At 44.4% G+C, this 27,192-nt stretch overlaps 1 protein-coding gene across 1 annotated transcript in view; it reads right to left on the reverse strand.

Moving 5' to 3' along the window:
- LOC143296482 (uncharacterized) overlaps positions 1-27,192 on the reverse strand; it is a 166,934-nt gene that overhangs the window by 7,963 nt on the left and 131,779 nt on the right. Inside the window, exons 20-30 of the mRNA XM_076608443.1 lie at positions 25,845-25,947; positions 24,615-24,776; positions 23,834-24,130; positions 22,100-22,411; positions 20,414-20,559; positions 19,284-19,373; positions 16,483-16,537; positions 15,827-15,941; positions 7,411-7,619; positions 3,586-4,127; positions 1,507-3,270 (exon numbers count right to left, since the gene is read on the reverse strand). Of these exons, the coding sequence (XP_076464558.1) occupies positions 1,507-3,270; positions 3,586-4,127; positions 7,411-7,619; positions 15,827-15,941; positions 16,483-16,537; positions 19,284-19,373; positions 20,414-20,559; positions 22,100-22,411; positions 23,834-24,130; positions 24,615-24,776; positions 25,845-25,947 (3,795 nt within the window). The remainder of the gene's footprint in view (positions 1-1,506; positions 3,271-3,585; positions 4,128-7,410; positions 7,620-15,826; positions 15,942-16,482; positions 16,538-19,283; positions 19,374-20,413; positions 20,560-22,099; positions 22,412-23,833; positions 24,131-24,614; positions 24,777-25,844; positions 25,948-27,192) is intronic.

The raw sequence follows: 27,192 nt of genomic DNA on the forward strand, positions 1-27,192 counted from the left end.
ATTCAAAGATAATGGACATGATCTTTTCCTTTGTCAACATGTTTGTCTTGCACCCTCTAATTCAGCAAGTTCTCTATCCAAATAAAGCGGCAACATTCCCAACTTGATGGTAAACTCAAACAACTTGATTTTATTTACATGCTCTTTCTGTCTTTGATTTCATTCAAGTATCGTAACTATCAAAATCATCTTAAACAGTGGTAATGTGTATAAGTTAAGAGCTCAAATAGTTTTGTGAGAAAAGATGCAAGAAATAAACCTTTTTATTAAAAGAATTTTAAATGTAATACAGACATAAATTTTTCGAGACAGCCTATTTTCTGTTTTAAGAGACCACACACACTGTGTACAAGACAGAAACCACACATTCACATGATACCCTCACAGCCAAATGGAATGTGAAAATAAAAAATTAAAAAAGGAGAGAAACCCCCCCCCCCCCCCACCAAACCCCTCTAAATGAAGGATTGTGTTCATTGTTGAATCAAACCTGCCCAATAAGTTAGCAAAATCAGAACAATCAAATGGTGGGCAAGAAACTGAGAATGATAGTTACAGCCATGAAACCCTGGTGTCTCTCTGTGTGCTACAATACTGAGCAGCACACGGCTTCCTTTCCACTGACACGCAAAGTTTGTGTCACCAGAAAAAGTTACTAAACACGGGGGTGGAAACGGTGGCAGAGGATTATATAAATTATATGAGGCTGATTTTGTACACCATCTCATTTTCAGTAACAATGAAGACTGAATACTGAAGACATTGTTTGCCTTCAGTCGTGGTTACATGTGCATGGATGCGCATGATACCAGCATGTGTGTGTGTGTGTGTGTGTGTGTGTGTGTGTGTGCATGCCATGTATTTTTGTATGAAGTCTTCATTCCCTGTGAATGCGCATTTACATGCATGCATCCTTATATATATATATGAGTATGTACCTACGTGCGCATTATAACATCCATATGTGCATGCATGCATGTGCTGTTCATATGCATATGTCTACACCCATGTGCTTCCGTATATACGTGTCTGTAAATATGCATGTACACGTTTACTTATAAGCAGTGTTATGGTCTGAGACACACTGGCTACTTTTACAATGAAACACAAATCTATACATATTTCAACATTAACAAATAACTGACCGTTAAAATTATACGACAATGTATTCAAGATAAACAAAACTTGTCTTCAGTAAAACCTGAAATGTCCATCTTAGTGCAATGTGATGACAGTAATCAGGAAAGGAGGGGAATTGCAAATCAAAAGGCACTTAGTTCGGGTTCAAAAAACCATAGTTAAAGACAGTGAGAAAGGTGGAGAAGAGAGCAGGGTAGGGTGGCATGCTGTCAGTGAGGACACACTTGTGACACCAGGGACAATGACTGACCAGACGCTGCCTCGTTAGGTACCGCCCCCCCCCCCCCCCCCCCCCCCAGCTCAGCCCCCTTAGCACAGAGATGGGAAGGGACACAGGTTAAACACTACACACAACCATACTCGTACCACACAGCGTTCTTTTTGGGCCGGTCATGGGCAGATGGATCATCACCCACCGCTGTCCTCTGAGTGGCGGAAGGGTCCCCTCTCCCGGGAGGAGGGGGGTTCATCGTTTTGGTCTGGGGCGGGATGCGGGCCATGGGGGTGGGGTTGTTGCCATGGGGACGCTGCTCCATGACTGGACGGTGGTTGTAGTCGCCATGATTCCCGTCCTGAGACGAGGGGGGCCGGTAAGGGTGTTGGGGTCCCGGGGGGTTGGAACCCGGGCTGGGTCTCTGCTGGGGCCCGGCGGAAGCGCCGTGGTAGGTGGGTCGTCCCATGGCTGTCTGTGGGCGCTGAGGGTTGGCGTACGGACTGCCCGACTCAGGGCCGTCACGCCCATAAGGGTCGGGTCCGTGCCTGGGGCCAGGGGTGGTGCTCCTGCCGTAGCCGCTGCCCCCTGCAGGCCCTGAGTCCTGTCGACCCCCTCCCCCACTCACAAACCCCCCATGTCCTCCTCCCTGGAAACCAGAGCCAGAGCCCTGGGGGCCGGGGGAAGTGTACGAGTGTTGTTGTTGTGAGGGTGGTGGTGGTCGCCCTGAGGGAGGGTGATGGTTCATGACAGCAGGCCCCACAGGTGTGCCGGGGCCGGAGTACCTGCTGGGGAGGGAGGAGGTGGAGCTGTGTCCACTCCCTGACGACCGTCCCTGGGGGGAGGAGGCTGCTGCTGCTGCGGTGTTGAGGTGCGACACGCGGGCACTGACCGACATGTCCGCTGATGTGCGGGAGGAGGAGGAGGCGTCCCTGTCACCTGCTCGCTGTCCCTCCAACGACAAGCGATGGGAGCCATGTCTGGGCGGGGCCACGGGGTGACTGTTGTTGTTGGCGCTGTTCACAGCACCGCCCTCACGCTCCCCGGCACTGCTGCCGTCCACTTTGTTGAACAGGTGGGGAGGCACTGACTTGGGCCGCTCCCCGAAGCCAGGCTGACCGTATTCGTCCCCCTCTCTCCTGGATCCGGACTGTCTCCTCGGTCCATACTCCTCCCCCTCCTTCCTGGGGACAGGGCCGTTGGCACTACCCACCATCGGCTCCGCACGCATCCGCTGCATCTCCGCGGCGCCACCCAGGTGCCTGAGGGGGGCAGCATTGGAGTTGCTGCTGTCCTGGTGATGGAACTGGGGGGGCTGGCGGGGGGAGGATGAGGTGGGGTGGCCCAGAACACTGGCAGGACGCTGGTAGGGGCGAGGTGGCCCCTGCGAAGACGGGGGTGGTCGCCTGACGGGCGAGCTCTCCGCCCCAAAGTGGTCCCTGTTGTCTCTGTTGGCGTGCACACGATCCTCTCTGGACTCTGGCTCTCTCTCTCCCGGCCTCCCCGCCCCCATGTTTCCCCCTCCTCCTCCCTGCCCCCCGCTGTCCGCCGGGTGGTGGTACCCGTGAGGACCCACGGAGCGAGAACGAGGCATGGGCCGCCTCTGCTCCCGCTGCTGCTGCTGCTCTCCAATGGCCGAGCGGCGCCGTTCTGGGTCCACGGGTCGCCCCGCCCCCTGCTCGAACCCCGGGCCCTGGGTCAGACGATCCAGTCGCTCCATGGGGGGCAGTGACTCTCGCCTCACCTCCCGGCTGGACGGAGTCGGCGGCAGCTCCCGGCTGTTCAGGGACCTCAGGCCCGAGTGGGGCAGAGGGGGAGGGGAGCGCAGGGGTTCGGGTCCGCTCAGCTTGATGGCGTTGTGCTGAGAGCCGGGGGCATGATGGGGCGCCTCCTGCCCCGAGGGTAGACGGTTCTCCATCCTGCACAAGGCAACAAACAATGTTTAAAAAACAACAAAAAAGTAAAAAAATTAAACAAACAACACCCCTCCCCACCCACCCCTAAAAAAAATTATCATAAAATTATCATGAAATCAAATAATGTGCAAATATTACACACAGAACAAACCGTGTTTTTATCATCTGTAAGTCTAAAACAAGAAAGGAAATCAAGTACCATCAAGAAATACAACCAAGACAAAAAAAAAATTGTGATTTCCCCCCAAAACATGAATCGATATGAGCAAATGTGTACGATACAGAGGACAAAAATCATTCCTGTGGACAGTGACACACCTGCTGTGCTGATGAGGAACGGCGTACTTGTGCTGGTCGTCCTGGTACTCGCCCTCCAACCCCTGACCCCGGTGACCCAACGATGATGACAATGACCCCCCTCGCTCCTCCACCCCTCTCATCCTGTACAGCGAGGGATCAGCTTTGGGCGTGGAGGTCAGCATGTCCACTCGCCCCACTGCCCCCGGAGGTGAGAGGTCAGAGGTCGTTGCGGAACTGCCACCGGATGTGCGCGACACTCGGGACAGGTTGGGGTCCTGGCTGCCCACACCTATGACCCCGCGCGACGTGTCGTGACCCCCACGGGACGTGTCGTGACCCCCGCGGGACGCATCCTGGGAGAAGGGCTCAGGCACGGGACTGGAGATCCGGCGGAGGTCTGACTGCAGCTGTTGTTGTTGTTGTTGCTGTTGCTGTTGGTGATGAGCGGCAGCTACAGCCTGCAGGCGCTGGATGGCGGCACGCTGACCGCTGTGGTCTGAGTTCTCACTGCTCCGCGACTCTGTGTCGTCCTGGCTGCGTCGTCGGCCCGACAACCGGCGCTGTGCAGACCATAACAACCAGACGGTTCTTAGCATTGTTGGTGCTCATTGGGCCAGCCGACCGACCACACAGGGTCATATCAGGACTAAAATCATTGTCTAACATTGTCTAATATCAATCCCGTAGCATGGGATATAATCATGAACAATGCACAAAATCTTATACAATATCTGGCACACTCAAACATCCAAGGTGTAAAAAAAAACCAACAACTTTAACCCTTTCGCTGCCAGGAAAATAAGATTTAAGTGAAATCTATTTGCCAGGGTTTTTTCACAAAAAACGGGTATAAATTTTCAAAAAATTCTGTGCTCTTTGTTATTGGAGAAAGACCCATAAAAGTATATATTTTCTGAAAGGTAAATGAATAAAGAATACAAAACACATGCTGTTTTCCCATTTTATATATTTTTAGTGACATGCTGTTGTTTTGAAATCAGTGTTTTGTTTTTTGTCACATTTTCAACTTGTTCATTACAAACATTAGTCAGGTAATTTGCACAAAAACATCATATTTTCTGGACAAATGGATATCTGCAAACTTAAAATCATACTAGAACAACCACAATATATATATATATCTATTTTTAAGAGATAGATACACAATACATTGTGACTTCTCCAAGTGATACGATGGATGTGAGGCCACGCCCCCTCAGTCTGCACCCCCTTCCTCCTCACCCCTCTCACACGGTCACTTGATTCAGTTCTCATCAGACCGCGTTGGCTGCGTGCCAAGAATATTGCTCTGCTGCTAATTCGGTCATCTGTCGTCTGCTAACATCTGTACAGCTGGCATCACTCACTGACAGTCGCATCTTGGCCACTCTCTTGATTACTCCCTTTATTTTCTATCAGATCGTCCTATAAATGTTCATCACTATCTTCTTCGAATTTACGCTTCAATTCCTTCTGAGCATCAGCTAAAGAAAGAAATCTTGGTTGATTTAGTTCGTCACGATCGCATGTCTTGAGCACGGCGTCAGTCTGACATTTTGTTGAGCGAGCGAGGAGAGAAGTCAGGCAAACACTTGGACAGTGACCCAACCAAAACGTTCAAATAAAGGACTGCTTCATGACGTAGATGGGGTTTCTAGCTATGAATAGAATCTAGAGAGATTCCCCAGGCTAAAGCTACCACTATTTTTGCCAATGAAGTGAATGCAAACCAGGGAAAAGTCAGAATATTTCGATGACGAGTTATCTCGTCATGCAGGCAGCGAAGCATACATGCTTGCCATGACGAGTTATCTCGTCATGCAGGCAGCCTAGGGGTTAATTAAAGTTGGGTTTTTTTTTTAAACACAGTGAAAGTGCCTAATTATCTGGACCAAAGAATGACAAAAAATAATATTGAGGTTTTGAAGAAATGAATATTGGTGAATGGACAGCACGACAAAAATAGGAAAGGGATGACAGAAAGACAAGGCCAGAAACAAAGACAGAGACAGAAAAGAGGATTTTCAGACAGTGGGGATATTGTCTTTTATCGCTATCATCATCATCATTATCATCATCACTGATAAAAGGTGGGGGTATTATCTTTTATCATTATCATCATCATTGACAAAAGGTGGGGATATTGTCTTTTATCATTATTGATAAAAAGGTGGGGGTATTATCTTTTATCATTGTCATCATCGTCATTATCATCATCACTGATAAAAGGTGGGGATATTGTCTTTTATCATCATTGATAAAAGGTGGGGATATTATCTTTTATCATTATCATCATCATCACTGATAAAAGGTGGGGGTATTATCTTTTATCATTATCATCATCATCTTCATCATTATCATTGATAAAAGGTGCGGATATTATCTTTTATCATTATCATCATCATCATTAATAAAAGGTAGGTGTATTATCTTTGATCATTATCATCATCACTGATAAAAGGTGGGGATATTATTTATTATCATCATCACCATCACCTTTGTTAAAAGGTGAGGATATTTATCATTCATCATCATTTTTGATAAAAGACGGGGATATTATCTGTTATCATTTTCATCATCATTATTATCACTGATACTTATACAGCACCTACCTTTGATCAGGACCAAACTCAAAGCGCTTCACAAACATGGTGACACTTGCTTTTATCATCATTATCATCATCATCATTGAAAAAAGATGGGGATATTATCTGTTATCATTTTTCATCATCATTATTATCACTGATACTTATACAGCACCTACCTTTGATCAGGACCAAACTCAAAGCGCTTCACAAACATGGTGACACTTGCTCAACAGGCTGCCTACCCAGGAAGCCGAAAGAGTGAAAGAGCAACAGGCATCCCCACAGGAGAAAACCAACCAGATGATATTTTCCTTCAGGAAATGGATCAGTAGTTTCTCACTATATGTCTGTATCTATTTTGATGTTTTCATTATCAACTAAGACAAGTGACAGATTAATGATCCAATAAAAAAAAAATATGGGATCTGCATGCACTGATAGTATGAAAATAAGTCAAATTTTACATAATTAATGTCAAGAAGTATACAATACCCCTTTTTTTTTTCAAATTTCTTTCATTAAAAAATGAAATCACTTTCTCTCCAGCTGCTTATAATGTCACATTCAGGACTGGTGTCCATATGTTTGAACACAACTAACCAGTGTTAACTCCCTTTGTTAACTGCGAACAGGTTCCTTAGTGGAAACTGTCACTGCTTCTGTGATTGAGTGAGTGAATATGGTGAACAGTTCTTCTGTGCAGCGACCCAGTGACCCTTCATAGAACTAGTCCTCGACACATCAACAGACATACCAATGTTCACCACATGTCTTGTCAGGCCTTGAGTGCATGCTTATATATTTGTGTACCTATCTGTGCGGGTTTCTCTCACAGAATTTAGCCAGAGGACAACACTCTTGTTCTTTTTCAGAATGCCAAGTGCTTGCTGCACAAGGGACTTCGATTTATTGTCTCATCCAAAAGACTGCACGCTCAGTTTGATGTTCCAGTCAAACTTGGAAGAGAGGGCGAGAGCCGGATTCGAACCCACACCCTCATGGAGTCTCTATTTTAGACAGGCAGCTGAGCGTCCTAACCATTCAGCCACCTTCTTCGAACTGATGAGAGAAAAAGAAACACATGGCGGGAGTGGGATTCGGACCCACAACCTCACGGACTCTATACACTGGCAGAAGAGCATCTCCACCATTCTGCCACGTTCCTCCAAATGAAGAGAGAAAAAGAAACACACACAAAAAAATCCCCCCAGCCCACACACCCCCTAACACCGATCACAGGTGAAGCCATACTCACAGAGTCCTTGGGGGAGGGGCTGACCTCAGCCTCCTTGTTGGCCTCCTTCAGGAACTGCTCCAACGTCAGCATCTCACTGCCGGGAGACATGCGGCCCCGTGGCCTCTCCCCACGGGGGACCAGGGGCGTGGGGGACAGGGTTCGAAACCCTCCGTCCAGGTCGTCCTCCACCCCGGGGTCCTTGTTCAGGTTCTCTGTTGACTTGGATCCTGTCCGGCAGTCAGCAGGTGCACACAGGTCAGGTGAGGCGACATACAGGTAAGATGCAGGTTACAGGTCAGATATTGTGTGTGTTTTTCCCCCAACTAATCCCCCTTTTTCTTTTTTTCTGTTCAATTTCTCTTTTTCTTTTTTTTTCTCTACTCTTGATTTATTCAATTAAAAGGCGTTATCAAAGGATAAGAAATCACATTAACATGTCTTATTTTGGATGTTATTTTGAGAAAACTTACATATAATATTTTTTTACATTAACAAAAGTGGGGGAGGGTGGGTGTGTGAATATGTATAAATGTATATAAACGTGTAGGAAAATTGGTCATTCATATCTTTTCAGAGAAAGTATGGAGAGGGAGGGAGGCGGCACACACACAGACACACACACACACACAAAACTTGGAGACAGTACAGAAAAGAAAAAAAAAGAGTTTTGACGAGAAACAGAGATGACTACAGAGTCAACAGCTGCTTAGTTTACAGCAATAAAACAGCTGACTTAAACTCAACGGTGGGTGCACACTGGGCAGTCCTTGCAAACTGAAGTTTTTGCAGACTGAAGATAAACTAAACTAATACATGACTTGAAATACAAAACACAGTTGTCACAGCAGAAGAAGAGTACGATCCTAATCAACAAAAAATAAATACAGAAAGCAGACTGCAAGTCCGCATAACTGAACACACGATCCATACTTTCACTGCCATGTGACAAACAAAACGCTTCCGATAATCTCAGAATCTTTCGCTGAAATCATGTAAACAATACTGGAAGAAAACTTACTGAACAACTGTTTGTGAACAAAAATATTTTCTATTTTAGTTGCCCTGAAATTTTTTCTCATCAAGTTCAAACTTTTCTCTGTGTGTGTGTGTGTGTGTGAGTGTTTGTGTGTGCGTGTGTGTGCAAGCGCTCATGTGCATGCGTTCACATGCATGCAGGCGTGCATAAAATTTCAAGTATATGCACTAAAAAAAAAAAAAGAGAGAACTAAAAAATTTTCGAAAAATATTTCACTTGACTCTCCCATCCCCTCCACTCAGACCACACACATTACCAGTGCTAAGTACTTTAGTTAAAAAAGTTAACGTTAAAAGGTCCTATAGCCTTTCACAACAGTAGGAGTGTGAATTTATATTTGGTAATTCACTGTATCTAGGATTCGACATAGGAAGCCAGGACCAAACCCTCTTGCATACTTTAGCTGCTCAAATCAAATGCATGGAAAAAAAACCCACTAAAAAACAAAACAACAACGAAAAAAACAAACAAACAAAAACCCAAAACGACAAAAACGCTGCAACCACAGCCATCAACACTATCAATCCATCAGTTTGAACAGACGTTCACGGAAATCACAACAACATTTACAATCAACTCAGAAGAATCAAAATGAAACGAAGGCATTTCAAACGACAAGGAAGCGAACCAAACATCACAAAAAATCAAACCAACATGCAGATCACCAAGGATGACCTGCACGAACTGGGAACTACCAACTGTCACAGAACAGAACTTCCACTTCTTTTGCCAACCAGGGAAATGCCAAGAAAGGAAGAAAATTGTTCAGGCCAAGTCACATGCTTTTTGTTGCTTTGGTTGTTGGTTTGTTTTTTTCGTTATGAATAAACTATTTGTATGTGTGTGTGTGTGTGTGTGTGTGTGTGTGTGTGTGTAGGCACATCTCATTTTAAAAGTCTTCAAATTTGAAATGTGGATTTTATCCATTTTTCTTTCCTTCTTTTTTCAACAGTGAAATGCATCCATAATCTTTGGCTCATGATCTCTTCCTTGTCTTTCACTTCCATCTTTTTTTTCTTTCTTCAGTTTGTTTGATTTTGCTTTTGTATGTTCTGATTTTTTTTTTTAATAGTTTTTCTTCAAATACACATGATTTTTTCATTTCAATGAGACGCTTTTTTTGCGCACACGCATGAACAAAATTTATACATTCATAATAAATCTGTTAAAAAGCACAAAAACGCATGAGAATTGGCCAGACCAAACCAGCAGGCAACAAAGACGTGAAGTGAAGCGACGATACTCAGCATGGCTACCAGGTACACAGATGTGCAGTGTGATGAAGTGGCCCTGGGCGGGGAACCTTGCGCAGTGCGACCCATCCCTAACCCATCCCACAGCCTCTGCACCACGCACCACATCACAACAGTTTCAGTTTCACTTTCTCAAGGAAGGCGTCACTGCGTTCGGACAAATCCATATACACTACACCACATCTGCTAGGCAGATGCCTGACCAGCAGCATAACCTTTCAGGCTTTGATTGCATGCATATATATTTGTGTACCTATCACAGTGTATTTCTTTTTCTTTTACATGATTTTGCCAGAGGACAACACTCTTGTTGTCGTTGGTTCTTTTTCAGTGCACTAAGTGCGTGCTGCACACGGGCCTTTGGTTTATCGTCTTATCCGAATGACTAGATGCTCAGTTTGATTTCCAGTCAAACTTGGGAGAAATGGTGAGAGCAGGATTCAAACCCAGACCCTCACAGACACTGTATCAGCAGGTGAGTGTCTTAACCATTCTGCAACCTTCCTCGCGAGAAAGACCTCAAGAAATGATGATGAGGTGGCTACTGTAGACGGCCAAGCACAAACGTTACAGGGATAAGACAAAATAGCACTGACAGTCATATCATCACCAGATAACAATACACACACAGCAGTTGCAAACAACACAACAAACAGCACTGACAATCGTACATGGTCACCAGATAGCAATACACACACACAGCAGATGCCAGCAACACAATATGACAAGATGAAGGAGCCATGCTCACTAAAGGCACAAACACCTCTGATACATTGAGACAACAACAAAGAAAAGGCATGAACAATGTGTATTTATTCCAGCTATTCTGAAGAATGACGCACAGACTGAAAAAAAAGAAGAAGAAAGAAGCTGAAAATACACTGCATGCATGTCAAAAATAAACACTTAACTTTAACCCAAAGCGTGTATCAAAAATATGGGGAAAATGATGTGTGAAAATATCACTTGTGTACACATTATTGACGCTATAATGGCTATGTGTTTTGGGGTTTTTTTTGCACTTGTTTCTTATATAATTTTCCTGGCTTTCACACTCCTCTGGAGCCAATGCAACAGTAAGAAATGAAAGTATGTGCACAAGTTGTTCATCTGACTACAGATTTAAGTTGTTTCCATGGTGTGTGTGTGTGTGTGTGTGTGTGTGTGTGTGTGTGTGTGTGTGTGTGTGTATGTGTGGGTGTGTGTGTGTCTGTGTGTTTGTGAAAGAGTACGAGAGAGGGAGTAAGAGAGCGCAAGACAGAGAGGGAGAGAAAGATATTTCTATCAATTATTTTTCATTTGATCTTTACATGTCCTTTTCTCAACTCCTTGAATTACACGATCAGTTTAATTCCAAATTACTCTTTCTGTACTTACATTCTTCTCCAAGAAGGTTTTTTTTTAATTTAGTATTTTTTAATTCATTGTCTATACAACTGCGCATTCATCTGGCAATAATTATAGTAAAAAAAAGCAAACAAACAACAACAAAAAACAAACAAAAAAACAAGAAACCAAATCAACAAAATGTCAAGACGAAACAGCTGTACAAACAAAAACATATTTCAACCTTTTTCAATTCAACATGATGATGACAATCATCACAGTCACCATGACTAACGGAGAATTTTCTCACTTGCAGAGAGTGCACAGACTTAAGTTTCCCCCCTTTCTTTCCTTGTTGCAAACATGGCCAGTTTTCACTGTATTTTTTCCCCCCGACAGTTTAGTGGTGTAAACTTTGGTGTGTGTGGGTTTGGTTTTGTTTTTTGCAGTGAAGTCCACTCTCCATCTCCTTCATCAGTCCCACATATTCGATTGACATCTCTTCAGCTGGGCACACCTTTCTCCTTACTTCAGCTCTTTCAAAGCCAGTCAGGGGTTTACATGCATGCACACACCGTTAAGTGAAAACTTCCTATCACCTGTCAAGTTTGTCCACCTATGAAATACTGTGCCCCCATAACAAAGAGTTGAAATACGGCTATTATGGGATGGTGGGCATGTTGCTTCATGCACAAAAGCTTCTGTCACACAAGAAGAGTCTACAACACAAGAAAGAAACCGTCCTTCAGTAAACATCAAGAGAGAGAGAGAGAGAGAGAGAGAGAGAGAGAGAAGAATTCTTGAGAGAAGAGAACCATTCTCCTAAATACAATGTCTTCAGATTCACTCTGAGATGGACGGTCACAATACTGCAACACTTGTTAGAAGAAAGTGTCCACAACACAACAGAAACAAACCCATTTTTGACTCAATCCTTGTCTCAGGTACTGAGTGGTAAAGAGAACTATTCCCCTACATCCTACAATTAGTGACTGAACAATAGTGTGCAGCATGCACTTAGCGCATGTAAAAGAACCCATGGCAACAAAAAGGTTGTTCCTGGCAAAATTCTGTAGAAAAATCCACTCTGATAGGAAAAACAAATAAAACTACATGCAGGAAAAAGAAAAAAAGAAAAAATGCATGGCGCTGTATTGTAGCGACACGCTCTTCCTGGGGAGAGCAGCCTGAATTTCACACAGAGAAATCTGTTGTGATAAAAAGAAATCAAATACAAATAGAAGGAACTGTGGGGGGTTAGGAGAAAAGGAGCTTCCACAACAGCTGACAGGCAAAGAGCTTTATTTCCCCTCCCTAAACCATTGCCATTTCTCTTATCACACCATCATGGGTCGAGTGGTAAGAGTACCATCTCTCTGAACACACACTGGGTGATAAGGGAAGAGAACCATTCCTCCACAACACACACTGGGATTGTTGAGAACCATTCCTCCATAACACACACTGAGATTGTTGAGAACCATTCCTCTAAAACACACACTGAGATTGTTGAGAACTATTCCTTTACAACACACACTGAGATTGTTGAGAACTATTCCTCTACAACACACACTAAGATTGTTGAGAACTATTCCTCTAAAACACACACTGGGATTGTTGAGAACCATTCCTCTACAACACACACTGAGATTGTTGAGAACCATTCCTCTACAACACACACTGAGATTGTTGAGAACCATTCCTCTACAACACACACTGGGATTGTTGAGAACCATTCCTCTACAGCACACACTGACATTGTTGAGAACCATTCCTCTACAACACACACTGGGATTGTTGAGAACCATTCCTCTACAGCACACACTGAGATTGTTGAGAACCATTCCTCTACAACACACGCTGAGATTGTTGAGAACCATTCCTCTACAACACACACAGAGATTGTTGAGAACCATTCCTCTACAACACACACTGAGATTGTTGAGAACCATTCCTCTACAACACACACTGAGATTGTTGAGAACCATTCCTCTACAACACACACAGACATTGCTGAGAAACATTCCTCGAGACACCGAACTACAAAGCCAGGGGCCACAAAGGCTAACAGGCAAACAACTTGTTTCCCCCCCCTACCCCCACCACATTCCCCTTTCTGACTTCATGCTACAACATTAGCATGGTGCTACAATAGCAGTTCCTGACTTCATGCTACAACACAATGCTACAACAGCATCCCCAACTTCATGCTACTACATCAACATTGTGCTTAACAGCTGCTCCTGACTTCAAGCTACAACACCATGCTACAACACCTGTCCCCAATGTCATGCTACAACAACACGATACTACAACATCTGTCCCCGACTTCATGCTACATAACCACGGTGCCCACAACAGCAGTTCCTCACTTGACGTAGTCCTGCAACAGCTGTTCCAGACTTCATGCTACAACAATTGTCCCCAACTTCATGCTAAGACAACACAGTGCAACAACACCCTTCCTCGACATCATGCTACAACAGCTGTCTCCGACTTCATGCTACAACAGCTGTCCCTGACTTCATGCTACAACACATAGCTACAACAGCTGTCCCTGACTTCATGCTACAACACAGAGCTACAACAGCTGTCCCTGACTTCATGCTACGACAACAAGGTGCTCACTGTGCTTTGACGCTTGTCCAGAACTTCATGCTACAATACCTGTCAACTTCATGCTATAACACCTGTCAACGACATTTGTCCAGAACTTCATGCTACAACACCTGTCACCTTCATGCTACAACACAGTGCTATGACATTTGTCCAGAACTTCATGCTACAATACCTGTCAACTTCATGCTATAACACCTGTCAACGACATTTGTCCAGAACTTCATGCTACAACACCTGTCACCTTCATGCTACAACACAGTGCTATGACACTTGTCCAGAATTTCAAGCTACAACATGCAGCTACAACACTTGTCCAGAACTTCATGCTACAACACCTGTCACATTCATGCTACAACACAGTGCTACGACACTTGTCCCGAACTTCATGCTACAACACGAAGCTACAACACTTGTCCCGAACTTCATGCTACGTCAACACGGAGCTACCTCGCAGCCTGGTCAGAGCATTCCTTTGGAAGGTGGGGGAGTCGGGCAAGGGCAGAGCACTGTATGACTTTGCCAGCGCTCTGTTCTGATTGGCCAGTGCCCTGGGGTGGGTGTGGCCTCCTTGGGCTCTGTGGGCTGTGTGGAGCAGTTCGTGTCGTTTTGTGATTACATGTCCAAACAAAACAAGAGGGCTTAAAAACTTGACATGGTGCTCCAAATTATTTGTTCTTGAAAGGTAAACTTGAAACCCAGTGGTAAACTCTGGCTTCAAGTGAAAAAAAAAACCAAGAGAGACTGTATTAAATTCCGGATTTAATCATTCAAGCACAAGAGTTCCAGTTTCAATTTCTCAAGGAGGTGTCACTGCATTCGGACAAACCCTGCTTCTTTCAAGCACAAGAAAAAGTGCTAAACCCCTTGATGAGTACACCTTTTGGTGAAGGGCTCTTTGCTAACTGAGATAAGATTGAGGCAACAGGTGAGGATACTGGACAGCACTCTTTACCAGGACTTCTTCCTCTTGGGACTGCATCATTTGTGTTCAGTGAAATCAACCACACCTCTCTAAAGTACAAAAGCTGAAGTAGTCCTTGCACCAAGGTTCAACAGTCGAGAGGTGAACGAAAAGTGTTTTCTTTAAATGTTGGCCTTCTTCTTCTTCTTCTGCGTTCACTCGTATGTACACGAGTGGGCTTTTACGTGTATGACCGTTTTTACCCCGCCATGTAGGCAGCCATACTTCGTTTTCGGGGGTGTGCATGCTGGGTATGTTCTTGTTTCCATAACCAACCGAACGCTGACATGGATTACAGGATCTTTAACGTGCGTATTTGATCTTCTGCTTGCATATACACACGAAGGGGGTTCAGGCACTAGCAGGTCTGCACATATGTTGACCTGGGAGATCGTAAAAATCTCCACCCTTTACCCACCAGGCGCCGTCACCGTGATTCGAACCCGGGACCCTCAGATTGACAGTCCAACGCTTTAACCGCTCAGCTATTGCGCCCGTCTAAATGTTGGCCAAGTCAGCTGACCTCTACAAAAGCAGAGACAGTCTTTCATACTTCCCTAGGGAACAAAAGATGTTCCGTTCAATCATATTACAGCATTCCGTAAAGCAAAGTAAAAAACATGGCACTGGCTGCTCCAAACACATACTGGATGGGTGTGCTGCTAAAGCAGTAAGGGCGAAGCATTGACAAGAATTTACCATAATGTAAACCCAAGTCAGTTAACACCCTTGCAAGTGATCAATTTTTGGACATAATGTGCAGCTGCCAAATAATTTTCAGAAGCTGACAAATAACTGAAAATGAATCCAACAAACAGTGCAACCATAAACTGGGTCAATCTATCCACTGAATGAAAGAATCAGGTAACACTGGATGATGACTATTGGAAAAAAAAAAAAAAATCCATTCTCCTTCAACAACAACATTTCTGTGATACGACACACAAAAGAATGAGGGACACACTTTGACACTTGAATGTCAGTGGCCATGAGATCCTTGTGACATAGGCGAATATGTCAACATACTTTATACATAAGAAAACAATATAAGAAAGAAACAAAGAGAATAAGAGAAAAAGAGAGAGAGAGAGAGAGAGAGAGAGAGACAGAGAAAGAAAGCGGTATAGACAGAAAGAGACAAAGAGAGAGAGTGACAGAATGAAAGACAAGAGATGAAAGACTGAGACAGAGAGACAGAGGGAAAGAGAGAGCCAGGAAAATGAACACTGCCCCACCCACCTCTCTTCAGTCCATCACCGACCGTCTCCATGGAGTCTCCATGGGAACCGGAGCCCTGAGAGGAGTTGTCGTTGATGGTGGTGAGGTCGGGGCGGCTCTTGCTGCGTCTGGGGGCCTGTGAATTAGATTGCTGTTGGGTCACGCGTTAATAGTGGGAACAAAACCCATTGTTGTCATCAGAAAGCACAAAAACCAGGCGTGCCATGGTTTCCTACTACACAGCGCACCTTATATACATATATATATATATATATATATATCCTTTTTTTTTTTAAATTAAAATTCAACCTCTGTGTCTACATAGTGATAACACCTCTTTGTGGATGACCATCTTTTGACAGCTAATATTTAATTGTTCCTTCTTCCCACTTTTTAAATTTATATATCAACAGCTGTGTGTCAAACTCCAGTGTATGCTTACCTGAAGAAACAATAACAGGACCACATGAAGAATTCATACTGACATTCAGGACTCATTTAATGAACTATTGACTGATATCCTTCAAACCATTTGAGGTTGTCGTCATCATAGGCTGTGGTCATCATACTGACATGGGAACAAGACTGCTTTTCAAGACATGGAGATGCTCTGAAAGAAATTATACCAATGCTTTAAACTAAACATGACATTATACAAACAAGATGATAAGTCTCACCCTGGAGATGATGTTTCTGGCCTTTCTGGCAATCATAGCGCCAATGCCTTTGTTCCTGTAACAGCAGAACCAGTTTGATGATAAAGGTGACTTCCATAGTCATGCATACTTTTTCCCTGTGTCTGACATGAATGATGCAAAAGAACCTGATTTTCTGATGCTTAGTAGAACTACAAGGAGAACCTGTCCAGCTCAGCGACGACTGAAGTGTTGTGAAAATCTTAAAGAAACATCCCAGTATATCTGTGGCTCATTCAGGATTAAAGAGGCTATGCCAACCTTGAATAAAAGCTAATTTGTGTTTGCACATTTCTTCTGTCTTTGCTGCTGTGTGCACATACCAAATGATTGGTATAAGGACAGGCCCAGCGCTTCCTTTTTGAGGAAGTGTCTGGGTTTGTTCCAATGTACCTTTTATTTACCTGTGTGCTAGCTGAATCTGTAGCGTAAGCATCACTGACTTGAAGTTGTGTACCTTGTGTAATGGAGAGAGTTACCACTCTTTACTATTTGTTAACCAGTATATCTGATGTTTTTGTGAGGTATCACTTCTTGAGGTTGATGCAACCAATTGCCACACCAATGCGCCTTCACCTTCACCTTCACCTCTCCCGTAGTCTGGGTTCAGACCGTTGGGGCACCGCTGCTGACCTGGCCACCACCCCTCTCCACTCTTCACGGTTTTCTGATTTCCTCAGGGCGTCACCGAGCGTCAAGCCTGTCCACCCCCGGATGTTGTCTTCCCATCTCTTCTTCTGCCGTCCTCTCCTTCTGCCTCCTTGTACGGTGCCTTGCAGGAACGTTTTGGCAAGACCAGATGATCGGGAGATGTGTCCATACCACCTAAGTTTGCGTTTTTTCACTATGGACAGAAGGTCTTCGTAGGGTCCAATACTTTGCTTGATTCTGTTCTTCACTTCCGTGTTAGTGATGTGGTCTCTGTAGGAGATGCCAAGTAGTCTACGAAAGCATCTCATCTCGACAGCTTGGATTCTTCTCTCGATGTCCGCAGTCAGGGTCCAAGTCTCGCAGGTGTAGAGCAATATTGATATAACCAGGGAACGCATCAGTCTGATTTTTGAGCTGAGAGCGATGTTTTTGTTGTTCCAGATGGTGTTCAGCTTGTTGAGTGCCATTGTTGTTTGGGCAATTCTCGAGAGTACTTCTGGTTTAGATCCTTCATCTGACACGATTGCTCCCAGATATTTGAAGCTGTGGACTGTTTTAAGCTTTTCGTCGTTGACTTTGATGTCAATGCTGATGCCGTTGGTGTTGTTAGTCATCAGTTTGGTTTTCTCCGCACTGATTTGCATTCCATACGATGTGGAGGCTTTGTCTAGATGTTTGACCAGGCTTGCCAGTTCTTCTTCTTTCCCAGCCAGTCCATCAATGTCGTCGGCAAAACGTAGGTTTGTGATTGTTCTGCCGCCTATGCTGACTGTTCCTACATGCTCTTCCAGTGCGTCAGTCATTATTCTTTCTAAGAAGATGTTGAAGAGTGTTGGGGAGAGTAGACAGCCTTGCAATGCGCCTTATCCACAAATAAAGTTAGTAACAGAACAAGCAGGCATTTCCTAGCAAATATCACAAGATATAACAAACAAGCTAAAAAAAAAAAATACTGATGAACGAAAAGATTGGGGTAAATTTGTGTTGTTAGTTGAAAACTGATCAGAGGTTGGCACACAGAAATAAACAAAAACTTCCCTGCTCTGACACAGTCAGTAAATCAAAGAGCCTACAGCTCATTATTTCATGTGTTAGTCAGCAGAAATCCTTGTGACAGTCAGCATTACACTGGAAACAAAGTGCATCTTTTGATTTTGTGTTTCAACAGATGATTGATCAAGCAGTTCAGTTGAACACTACTGTTGAACACTACCTTTTCCCTCTGCAATAAGTTCAATTGTGGCAGGTCCATTTCCTTTGCGTTAGCTGTGCTTGACTATGTGTGTTTACATATGTATGTGTACATACATGTATATGAATGTGTATTGTGTGTGCATGTGTTTATGTAAGTTTGTGCCTGCCTATGTGTGCGTACGTGTTAGGGTAGCTGTTAGATACACATATATGTTAAAATGTATGTATGCAGTGTGTGTGTGTGTGTGTAGTCATATTTTGATGTGTGTGTATGTAACATTGATGTAATGTTTTATGTTAACAAAAGTGTTTTTGTAAAGCACCTAGAGCAGATTTCTGGATAGTGTGCTACATAAGTATCCATTATTATTATTATTATTACTGATGACTTCAAAAACACAGGCAACAGCATGGCAAATGCAAACAACAAAGCAGTTGATATACTTTGGCCTGCAACAGAATTGGAAGGTTTTATTGTGACCTTCACCTTGAATGCTAACATGTCAGGAGAGGTTTGATGATTTTTCTTATCAGACTCTGCAAGTTCAGATTTCTTAGCAGTCTAACACAGTAATAACTATCAATCCAATTTATAAGTGTGGAAGTTCATCTTCCTGTTTCTTTTCTTCATTTTACATTATTACAAATGTTACAGTGTTGAAAGTTAGTGACACTGTTAGTTTCGTTCAGCCATGAATTGCTAATTCTAAAGTTACTTTTGACTTTCATCAGGTTGACTGTAATCTGACAGTATCTAACACACAAGTGCGCTTTATTCTGGGATTTTTCTCTTCTTTTTTCTTTGAATTAGAGGGAATGCGCCCTATATTAAGTTGTGCCTCCTTGACTGAAAATAACAGTTCTTCCTCTAACCTTTAGCAGAAGATTTCTGACACGTTTCAAACTCATGCACAATTTAAATGTGAAAGGAAACTCACTTTTTGGGAGAATTCAATCTGTTCTTGTAGTGTTCCATGATCTTTTCTTCCAGTCTCTCCTTTTGACGACGCAGTTCTGACAACTTTTCCCTGGAAAAAAAAAAAGAAAAAAAAGAATGAAAATATATAGTAAAAGAATACAACATCATCACATCAATGTTACATCCACACAAAGCAGAATAAGTTACTAGTTCAACTAAAAATTATAAAAATGACTGCTATTAAACAATGAGTCAATTTGTAAGGTGAATGTGCGAAAGTTTTATGAAAAAGAAAAAAGAACTGTAACAGTAAAATGATTGTGGAAATATCTTTTCACTTTCTGTGCCCTTCCAGGTAATGCACTGTCATCATAAATGGCACGTGTGGAAAGAACCTTTTTTTTTTTTTTTTGGTTCATTTGTTTTTACTATTTTTAAACCCAGTTCTGTTATGGTTTACCATGGACACACACCGCATGCACCTGCCTGCCCACCTGCACGCATGCACCCACCCACTCACCCACACACACAGCCAACAGACACATTTTGTTCATAAACATGAGCCACAGTCATCAGACAGAAAGAAGGCTTTCCTAACGAAAGTACTTCCAAAACAATATTAAAAGAGAAAAGAAAAAGGTTTTTTAAGAAGATAAAGGAATAAAAAGTAAAGAAAGAAACAGTTTTGTGAACAGGCACTTTCTCCTCCCCTGAAATCATCATAACAACAATAATAACGAAGTGCTCTTCTATAGCGATGCTCCCTCACACAGAGGCTCGCAGCGCTTAACACATTAAACATAACGATAAAGAAACAACAAATCATACAGTTAATCTTTCCAGAGTTTAGAAAACTGGTAAAGAGCCTTAAAGACAAAAAACAACAACAAAAAAGACATCAAAACAAGAGGGCTTAAAAACTTGAAAAAAGACATCAAAACAAGGCTTAAAAACTTGAAAAAAGACATCAAAACAAGAGGGCTTAAAAACTTTTGAAAAAAGATATCAAAACAAGAAGGCTTAAAAACTTGAAAAAAGACATCAAAACAAGAGGGCTTAAAAACTTGAAAAAAGACATCAAAACAAGGCTTAAAAACTTGAAAAAAGACATCAAAACAAAGAGGGCTTAAAAACTTGACAGGTACACACAGGTACTGTTTCTCCTCCTCAGCGAAGTGGTCCTTGCTGTTGAGGGCCTGTGTCAGCAGGTCGTGGTTCTGGTTCAGTAACTGCTGGATCTGCAGCAGCAACGTCTGGTTCTCGTTCTCCAGACGTTCGTTCACTTGGTACATCGTCTGACGGCACAGGGGGGGAGACAGTGGGGGGGAAAAAAAAAACCCATTACAGCCACTTTAAAAGTTGAAGGTAAGTGTGTGAGTGTGTGCGCAAACGCATGCATGCATGTGTGTGTATGTCTGTGTCCCATGTGTGTGTGTGTGTGTGTGTGTGTGTAGTTCATATGTGCCTCCATGTGTGTTTGTCCTTGTGTGTGTGTGTTTGTGTGTGTGAGTGAAAACGATCACCTTTATTTGTTGAAAGTCCCCAAGACCTAGTAGATTTATCCACCATTTATTCAGTTTCAAGGAGGTGTCAGTGTGTGCCGACTGATCCATTTATGCAAGACTGCATCTACTCTGGGGAATAAACAAAACAAAAATCAAGAAGTACCTCCACACTCATCCCCCCACCACACACACAAGATACAAGACACCAACACTTCTCCCCCACCCCCAACCCCCTCCACCACTACCCCTCACCTAACATCACTCAAGCCTGTTCTCGGCTTTCGGCTTTCTGAACCTTGCTGACAGCAGAGGTCAGGTGCTTCTCCTCTCCCACTCCCCCACCCCCATCCTCCCCACACACGCAACACCCCTCCCTCCTCCCACACTACTCCCCTACACCCCCCCCCATCCTCCCCCCACACACAACACCCCTCCCTCCTCCCACACTACTCCCCTCCCCACCAGCCTCCCCCCACACACAACACCCCTCCCTCCTCCCACACTACTCCCCTACACTCCCCCCCCATCCTCCCCACACACACAACACCCCTCCCTCCTCCCACACTACTCCCCCCCCCCACCAGCCTCCCCCCACACACAACACCCCTCCCTCCTCCCACACTACTCCCCTACACTCCCCCCCATCCTCCCCACACACACAACACCCCTCCCTCCTCCCACACTACTCCCCCCCCCCCACCAGCCTCCCCACACACACAACACCCCTCCCTCCTCCCACACTACTCCCCTACACTCCCCCCCCCCCATCCTCCCCACACACACAACACCCCTCCCTCCTCCCACACTACTCCGCCCCCCCACCAGCCTCCCCCCACACACAACACCCCTCCCTCCTCCCACACTACTCCCCTACACTCCCCCCCATCCTCCCCACACACACAACACCCCTCCCTCCTCCCACACTACTCCCCCCCCCCACCAGCCTCCCCCCACACACAACACCCCTCCCTCCTCCCACACTACTCCCCCCCCCCACCAGCCTCCCCACACACGCAACACCCCTCCCTCCTCCCACACTACTCCCCCACCCCACACTCCCCCCCCCACCATCCTCCCCACACACACAACACCCCTCCCTCCTCCCACACCACTCCCACCCACACTCCCCCCCCACCAGCCTCCCCACACACACAACACCCCTCCCTCCTCCCCCCCCCACACTCCCCCCCCACCAGCCTCCCCACACACACAACACCCCTCCCTCCTCCCACACCATTCCCCCACACACAAACACACAGAGACCCCCCCCCCACCCACCCACTCCCACCGCCCCTCCCCCCATGCTCCACACACACACACACACCCTCACCTCCAGCCTGTTCTCTGCTTTCTGCACCTCGCTGACGGCGGAGGTGAGGTGCTCCTTGCACTCGGTCAGCTCCCCCATCTGCTCCGTGGCCTTGAGCTGCAGGGCGTTCAGCTCGCTCTTCAGCGCCTTGTGGCTGGCCAGGGAGTCCGTGTAGTCCTTGCTCAGCCGGTCGTAGGCCTTGCGCATGCGATCGTGGTCGTCACGCAGGCGGCTGTAGTCCATCTGCAGGTTGCCCAGCGAGCGCTGCTCCAGCTTCAGCTGCTGACGCTCCTTCTCTAGGATGTCGCGGATCTTCTTCTCGTCATCCTTGCCCTTCAGAGAGAGAGGGAAGTAAGTTACAGGTAACGGGGGGGGGGAGACGCTCATTCAGTCTGGCTCCGTGACTAAGCCATTATTGTCACCAGCAGGTGGTGTCCAAAGTATGTTAAATCAGAACAGGCACTAGTGTGTGGCCTCCTAAGCGACCTAACATTGATGGTTCTCTGCGGATTGCTGATGCTGGGACTGTGACAGACAAACCCTCGTCGTCCTTGCCCTCTTGAAGGGCAGAGAAGTTGCAGTTAAAGTTCCAACCCCTTGAATGCCATAAAACATATTATGCCATCATCAGAAAAGGGAAATAACTCTGGAAGGCTGAACATTCACAATTCATCAAGAGTGGTATGTCTGCAGACCATTTTCTCAGTTGTAGGCTTATTGTTTTGGATATTGTTTTATGACTTGAAACACCACTTTCTACTGTTTTTTCTCTGACACTTCAGAGGTTAAGGTCCCACAAGCCTTTTATGGCCACTGGGGCAGTGAATTCATATCCAGTGTTCCTAGGGCTCAGGACAGGAAGGTGGGGCCCAGTCCTGTCCTTTTGCTGTTTGAACTTTCCCTGACTTAAGTCAGGAGCACATTTACACCTGGGTGGAGTGAGGAAAACCAGGGTAATGTGCTTTTCCATACAACACAACACCATGCCAAAACAGGGCTTTGAACCCTGTCCACAAGGGAGTACTGACTCAGAGAGTCCAATGCTTGACTCTCTACATACGAACGGCGAAAGAGACGACATTAACAGCGTTTGACCCCAATTACCATCATCAAAATATTGCAAGCGGAAGGCTCTTATACTGAAGAGGTGAATGTTGACAAAGAACACCACAATTCTGACGACAGAAGCTAAAGGTTGGGTCATTCAGACACCCACTGGACATCCGAGGGGTCTGTGTAGAGGAGAAGAGAGGACTGGCCGTACTGAGTGAGTTAACCAATTCTGTTACAGCACCTCCTAAGAGAAAGAGGAAGAGGGGATGGCCCAAGATGAGCTGGCGGAAAACAGTGGGGAGAGACCTCAGGCCTTGTTGACAGAAAATGGCTGAGGATCACTGTGAATGGAACGCTTTGACTGCTTCATGTATCCAACAATGAAGGAACATCTTAGTCCATGTAAACTGCCCTGTGATGGTCAGTGTGTACTCAGGCAAATTCATGAAAATGAAAATATTTTTCTTGCTTAAAATATTTTATTTTATTTAATGTGTGTGTGTGTGTGTGTGCTCATGTAAACCTTAAAATCACACGCATACACACACATATGTCTGTATATCAAAGTTTTTCTGGTGTAAACTTTGATCTGATGTAGATGTTAAGGTTCTAATAAGAACCCCACCCCCACCCCACTGCCCCCAACACACACACACACACACAAACACAAAAAAAAGAACAATGACCCGGGTGTATTCTGACCTGCAAGAAAGCCTCCAGTTGATCCTGGACCTCCTTCAGCTCGGCCTTGAGCGACTTGTGCAGCGACTTGAGGGAACCGTGCTCAGAGATGAGGGCCTCATACTCCAGGGACAGCTGCTTGTGAAGGTCCTGCAGCGTGTCGTGGTCACGCCCCAGCGCCTTGTAGCGTGTGGCCATGTCCTCCTGTCGCTGGATCAGCACGTCGTGCTCCGTCTCCAGGTTGGACAGCTGGGTCTGCAGCTCCGACTTCTCTCCAGCCAGTGAGGCGCACTTGCTCTGCAGCGTCGTGTTCTCCACCTGTCATGGTGAGGTGAGGTGAGAGAGGTTTATTTCACCAGTTCCCTCCCCCCTTGGGGGCAATACACAAACATATTTTTTATGCATACACAATACAATCATAAAGAATATTGTTAATAACTAAATACAACTACAAAAGACCACTCAAGCTTACACCCAAATAAACATAACAAAATAATTTTTTCTTAGCAACCGACAAAATTCATTTCCGGATGTGTTTTTGTGTGTGTTTCCTGCCTGTGTTGTGTGTGTGTGCAGCATGTTAAATAAACCATTTCAGCTATGAACAGTGATAATGTGCATTTTTGTTGAGTACCTTGTAACTGTCGTCAACACATCATTTGTTTTATTGTGTATTTTTGTTGTGTACCTATCGTCAACACAACGTTTGCTTAATCATGAATGATTTTTTTTTTTTTTTAAATGTGTGTGTGTGTCTCTCTCTCCCTGTGCCTCTTTCCTCGCAGGGCTTAGCCTCACTGACCTGCAGCTGTGCATTGTGGGACTGCAGTGAGGTGGTCTGCCCCTGAAGCTGTGAATTCTGGGAATGCAGGCTGGCGACCTGCCTCTCCAGCTTCTGGCACTGGTCCGACACGGCCGTCACGTTGCCCTGTAGGTTGCTGTTGTCAGCCATCAGGGTGGCATTCTGGAACACGGCACGCACGCACGCACGCACGCATGCACGCACACACACACACACACACACACACACACAACGAGATGCCAACCGTTACGATTTCGCTGTATTTGGTAAACGCTCGATTTCAGTTTGTTCCGACGTTCATTTTTCATCTACATAGCATGGTCACATGCTTTCCTGTCGTGACATTAGCTGCATGCTCTAGACGTATCAATCACAAGGCCAGGGCAGTCACAACTAACCTTGGTCTCATGTGATGATGCTCAACTAACTGCATGCGTGTTTACACTGAAACAGCATTGAGTGGACCAATCAGCTTAATTGTTTGTTTGCCCCCTGAACAAGAAAGAACATGGCTAAATCAAGTTGCTTCTCGGTCAAACAGCATCTGTGCCTGTTAGCTGATATGGCTCGGAGTCCAAGTGTTTCTACCAAATTCAAAATGTTCGTACCAAATTTCCTAATTGTTCCTAAAAACACTTGACAGGGGTTGGCATCTCTGCACAGGGGACCGTTACCACCGCTGTCAGTCGTGGTGTTGTGTTCCCAGGGTGCCCCCACAGACCAGACCGTACAAAATTTCATACTTCTTCCTGACCAGACCCAACATTTTCCATACCAGCCACACAACAAAGCCAATCTGAATCAAAATTTCGTCGGCTACTCTGTTGACAAAAGAGATTGGTAGACGTACTGGTATTAATATTAGATTTTCATCATTTCTTTCTTTTGGGTGCGTGTGTGTGCATGCATGTGTGTGTGTGTGTGCATTCTTTTTCTTTTTCCTTTTTTTTTTTGGTGATAGGATTTATGAAATTTCCAGGACTTTTCCAGACCATAAGGGGCAAAATATATTTTTCCTAGACTTTTTCAGCTCATACACACATACAAACAAACATACAGCAGTAATCTAGTCACAATCTTAAGTCTAGTGAATTCTGTTCCCTGCCTGTATACGAGCATGACATGTAGTCAGCAACACAACAAAACCCCCAAGAAGCCAGCAGCAACACAACACAGATGTTTTTGCTTTAATTTAAGCATGGACAGTGACGCTACAGGCCAAGGACTCACGGTTCTTTCCAGCTGCACCAGGTGGTCCTTCAGCTCCAGGATCTCCTTGGTGGGGTTGGTGGCCGGGCTGGACTGCACGTGGTGCACCTCCGTGCGTACCACCCTGCGGGCAACACACGTCACAGATCTCTTGATAACTATTATAATAACATTATTATCATTATATATTATCATATAATTATTAACATTTACGTATGCACCATCCTGTGGGCAACAGACATCACAGTTCTTTTTCTCATTCATTATTAACATCATCATTATTATTATATTATCATATCATTATCAACATCAATGTGTGTACAACACCGTGAGAAACACAGGTCACAGCTCTTTATATTTATTATTAACATTATCATCATATATTATTATATCATTATTAACATTTATGTGCGTGCCACCCTGCGAGAAACATGTCACAGATCTTTTTTTATTTTATTTTATTGATCTATTGACATTATTAATGTCATATTATTATACTATCATTAACATTTATGTGCGCACCACTCTGCAAGAAACATGTCACATATCTTTTTTATTTTATTGATCATTAACATTATTAATGTCATATTATTATACTATCATTAACATTTATGTCCGCACCACTCTGCCAGAAACATGTCACAGATCTTTTTTTTATATCTTATTATTAACATTACAACATGTCACAGATCTTTTTTTTTTATATCTTATTATTAACATTACAATCATTACTATGATATATTTATATCATTACTAACATTCATGTGCACACTACCCTGTGAGAAATACAGGTCACAGTTCTCTTCATATTAATCATTAACATCATTATCATTATTATATATTATTATAGTATTATCATTAACATTTATATGCACACCACCCTGTGAGCAACACACGTCACAGCTCTTTTTATATCTATTATTAACATTATTATTTTTACATACCATTATAACATTTATTTCTGTTTGTTTTCTTTCACCAAGATGGGCTTCAGGAAGCTGAACTTAAAAGAGAAACAAGCTCTCGCTGTGATCTAAGAACAACGTCCACTTCATTAACCCTTATTGTATAACTCTGCTCTTGAATAAGGAACGCCTTTACTGGAGAAAGGTACACATGAGAACCATCCATAGTATTACTGATCAATAAAACATCAGGTCACAGCTTTTTGTGTTATGCACAGATCCTGCTTCTGTTTCTCAAGGAGGCGTCAATGAGTTTAGACAAATCTCACAGACACTGTATCGGCACCTTCCTTCCTTCCTTACGCACAGAATAAGTAAGAATATATTTTATCATTTCTCCATACAATACATTTATGCGGGAACATACAAACCATGCATCCTGCAAACAATCACCTGCATGAAAC

This window comes from Babylonia areolata, chromosome 21 (assembly GCF_041734735.1).
Source record: "Babylonia areolata isolate BAREFJ2019XMU chromosome 21, ASM4173473v1, whole genome shotgun sequence".
Classification (NCBI taxonomy): Eukaryota; Metazoa; Mollusca; class Gastropoda; order Neogastropoda; family Buccinidae; genus Babylonia; species Babylonia areolata.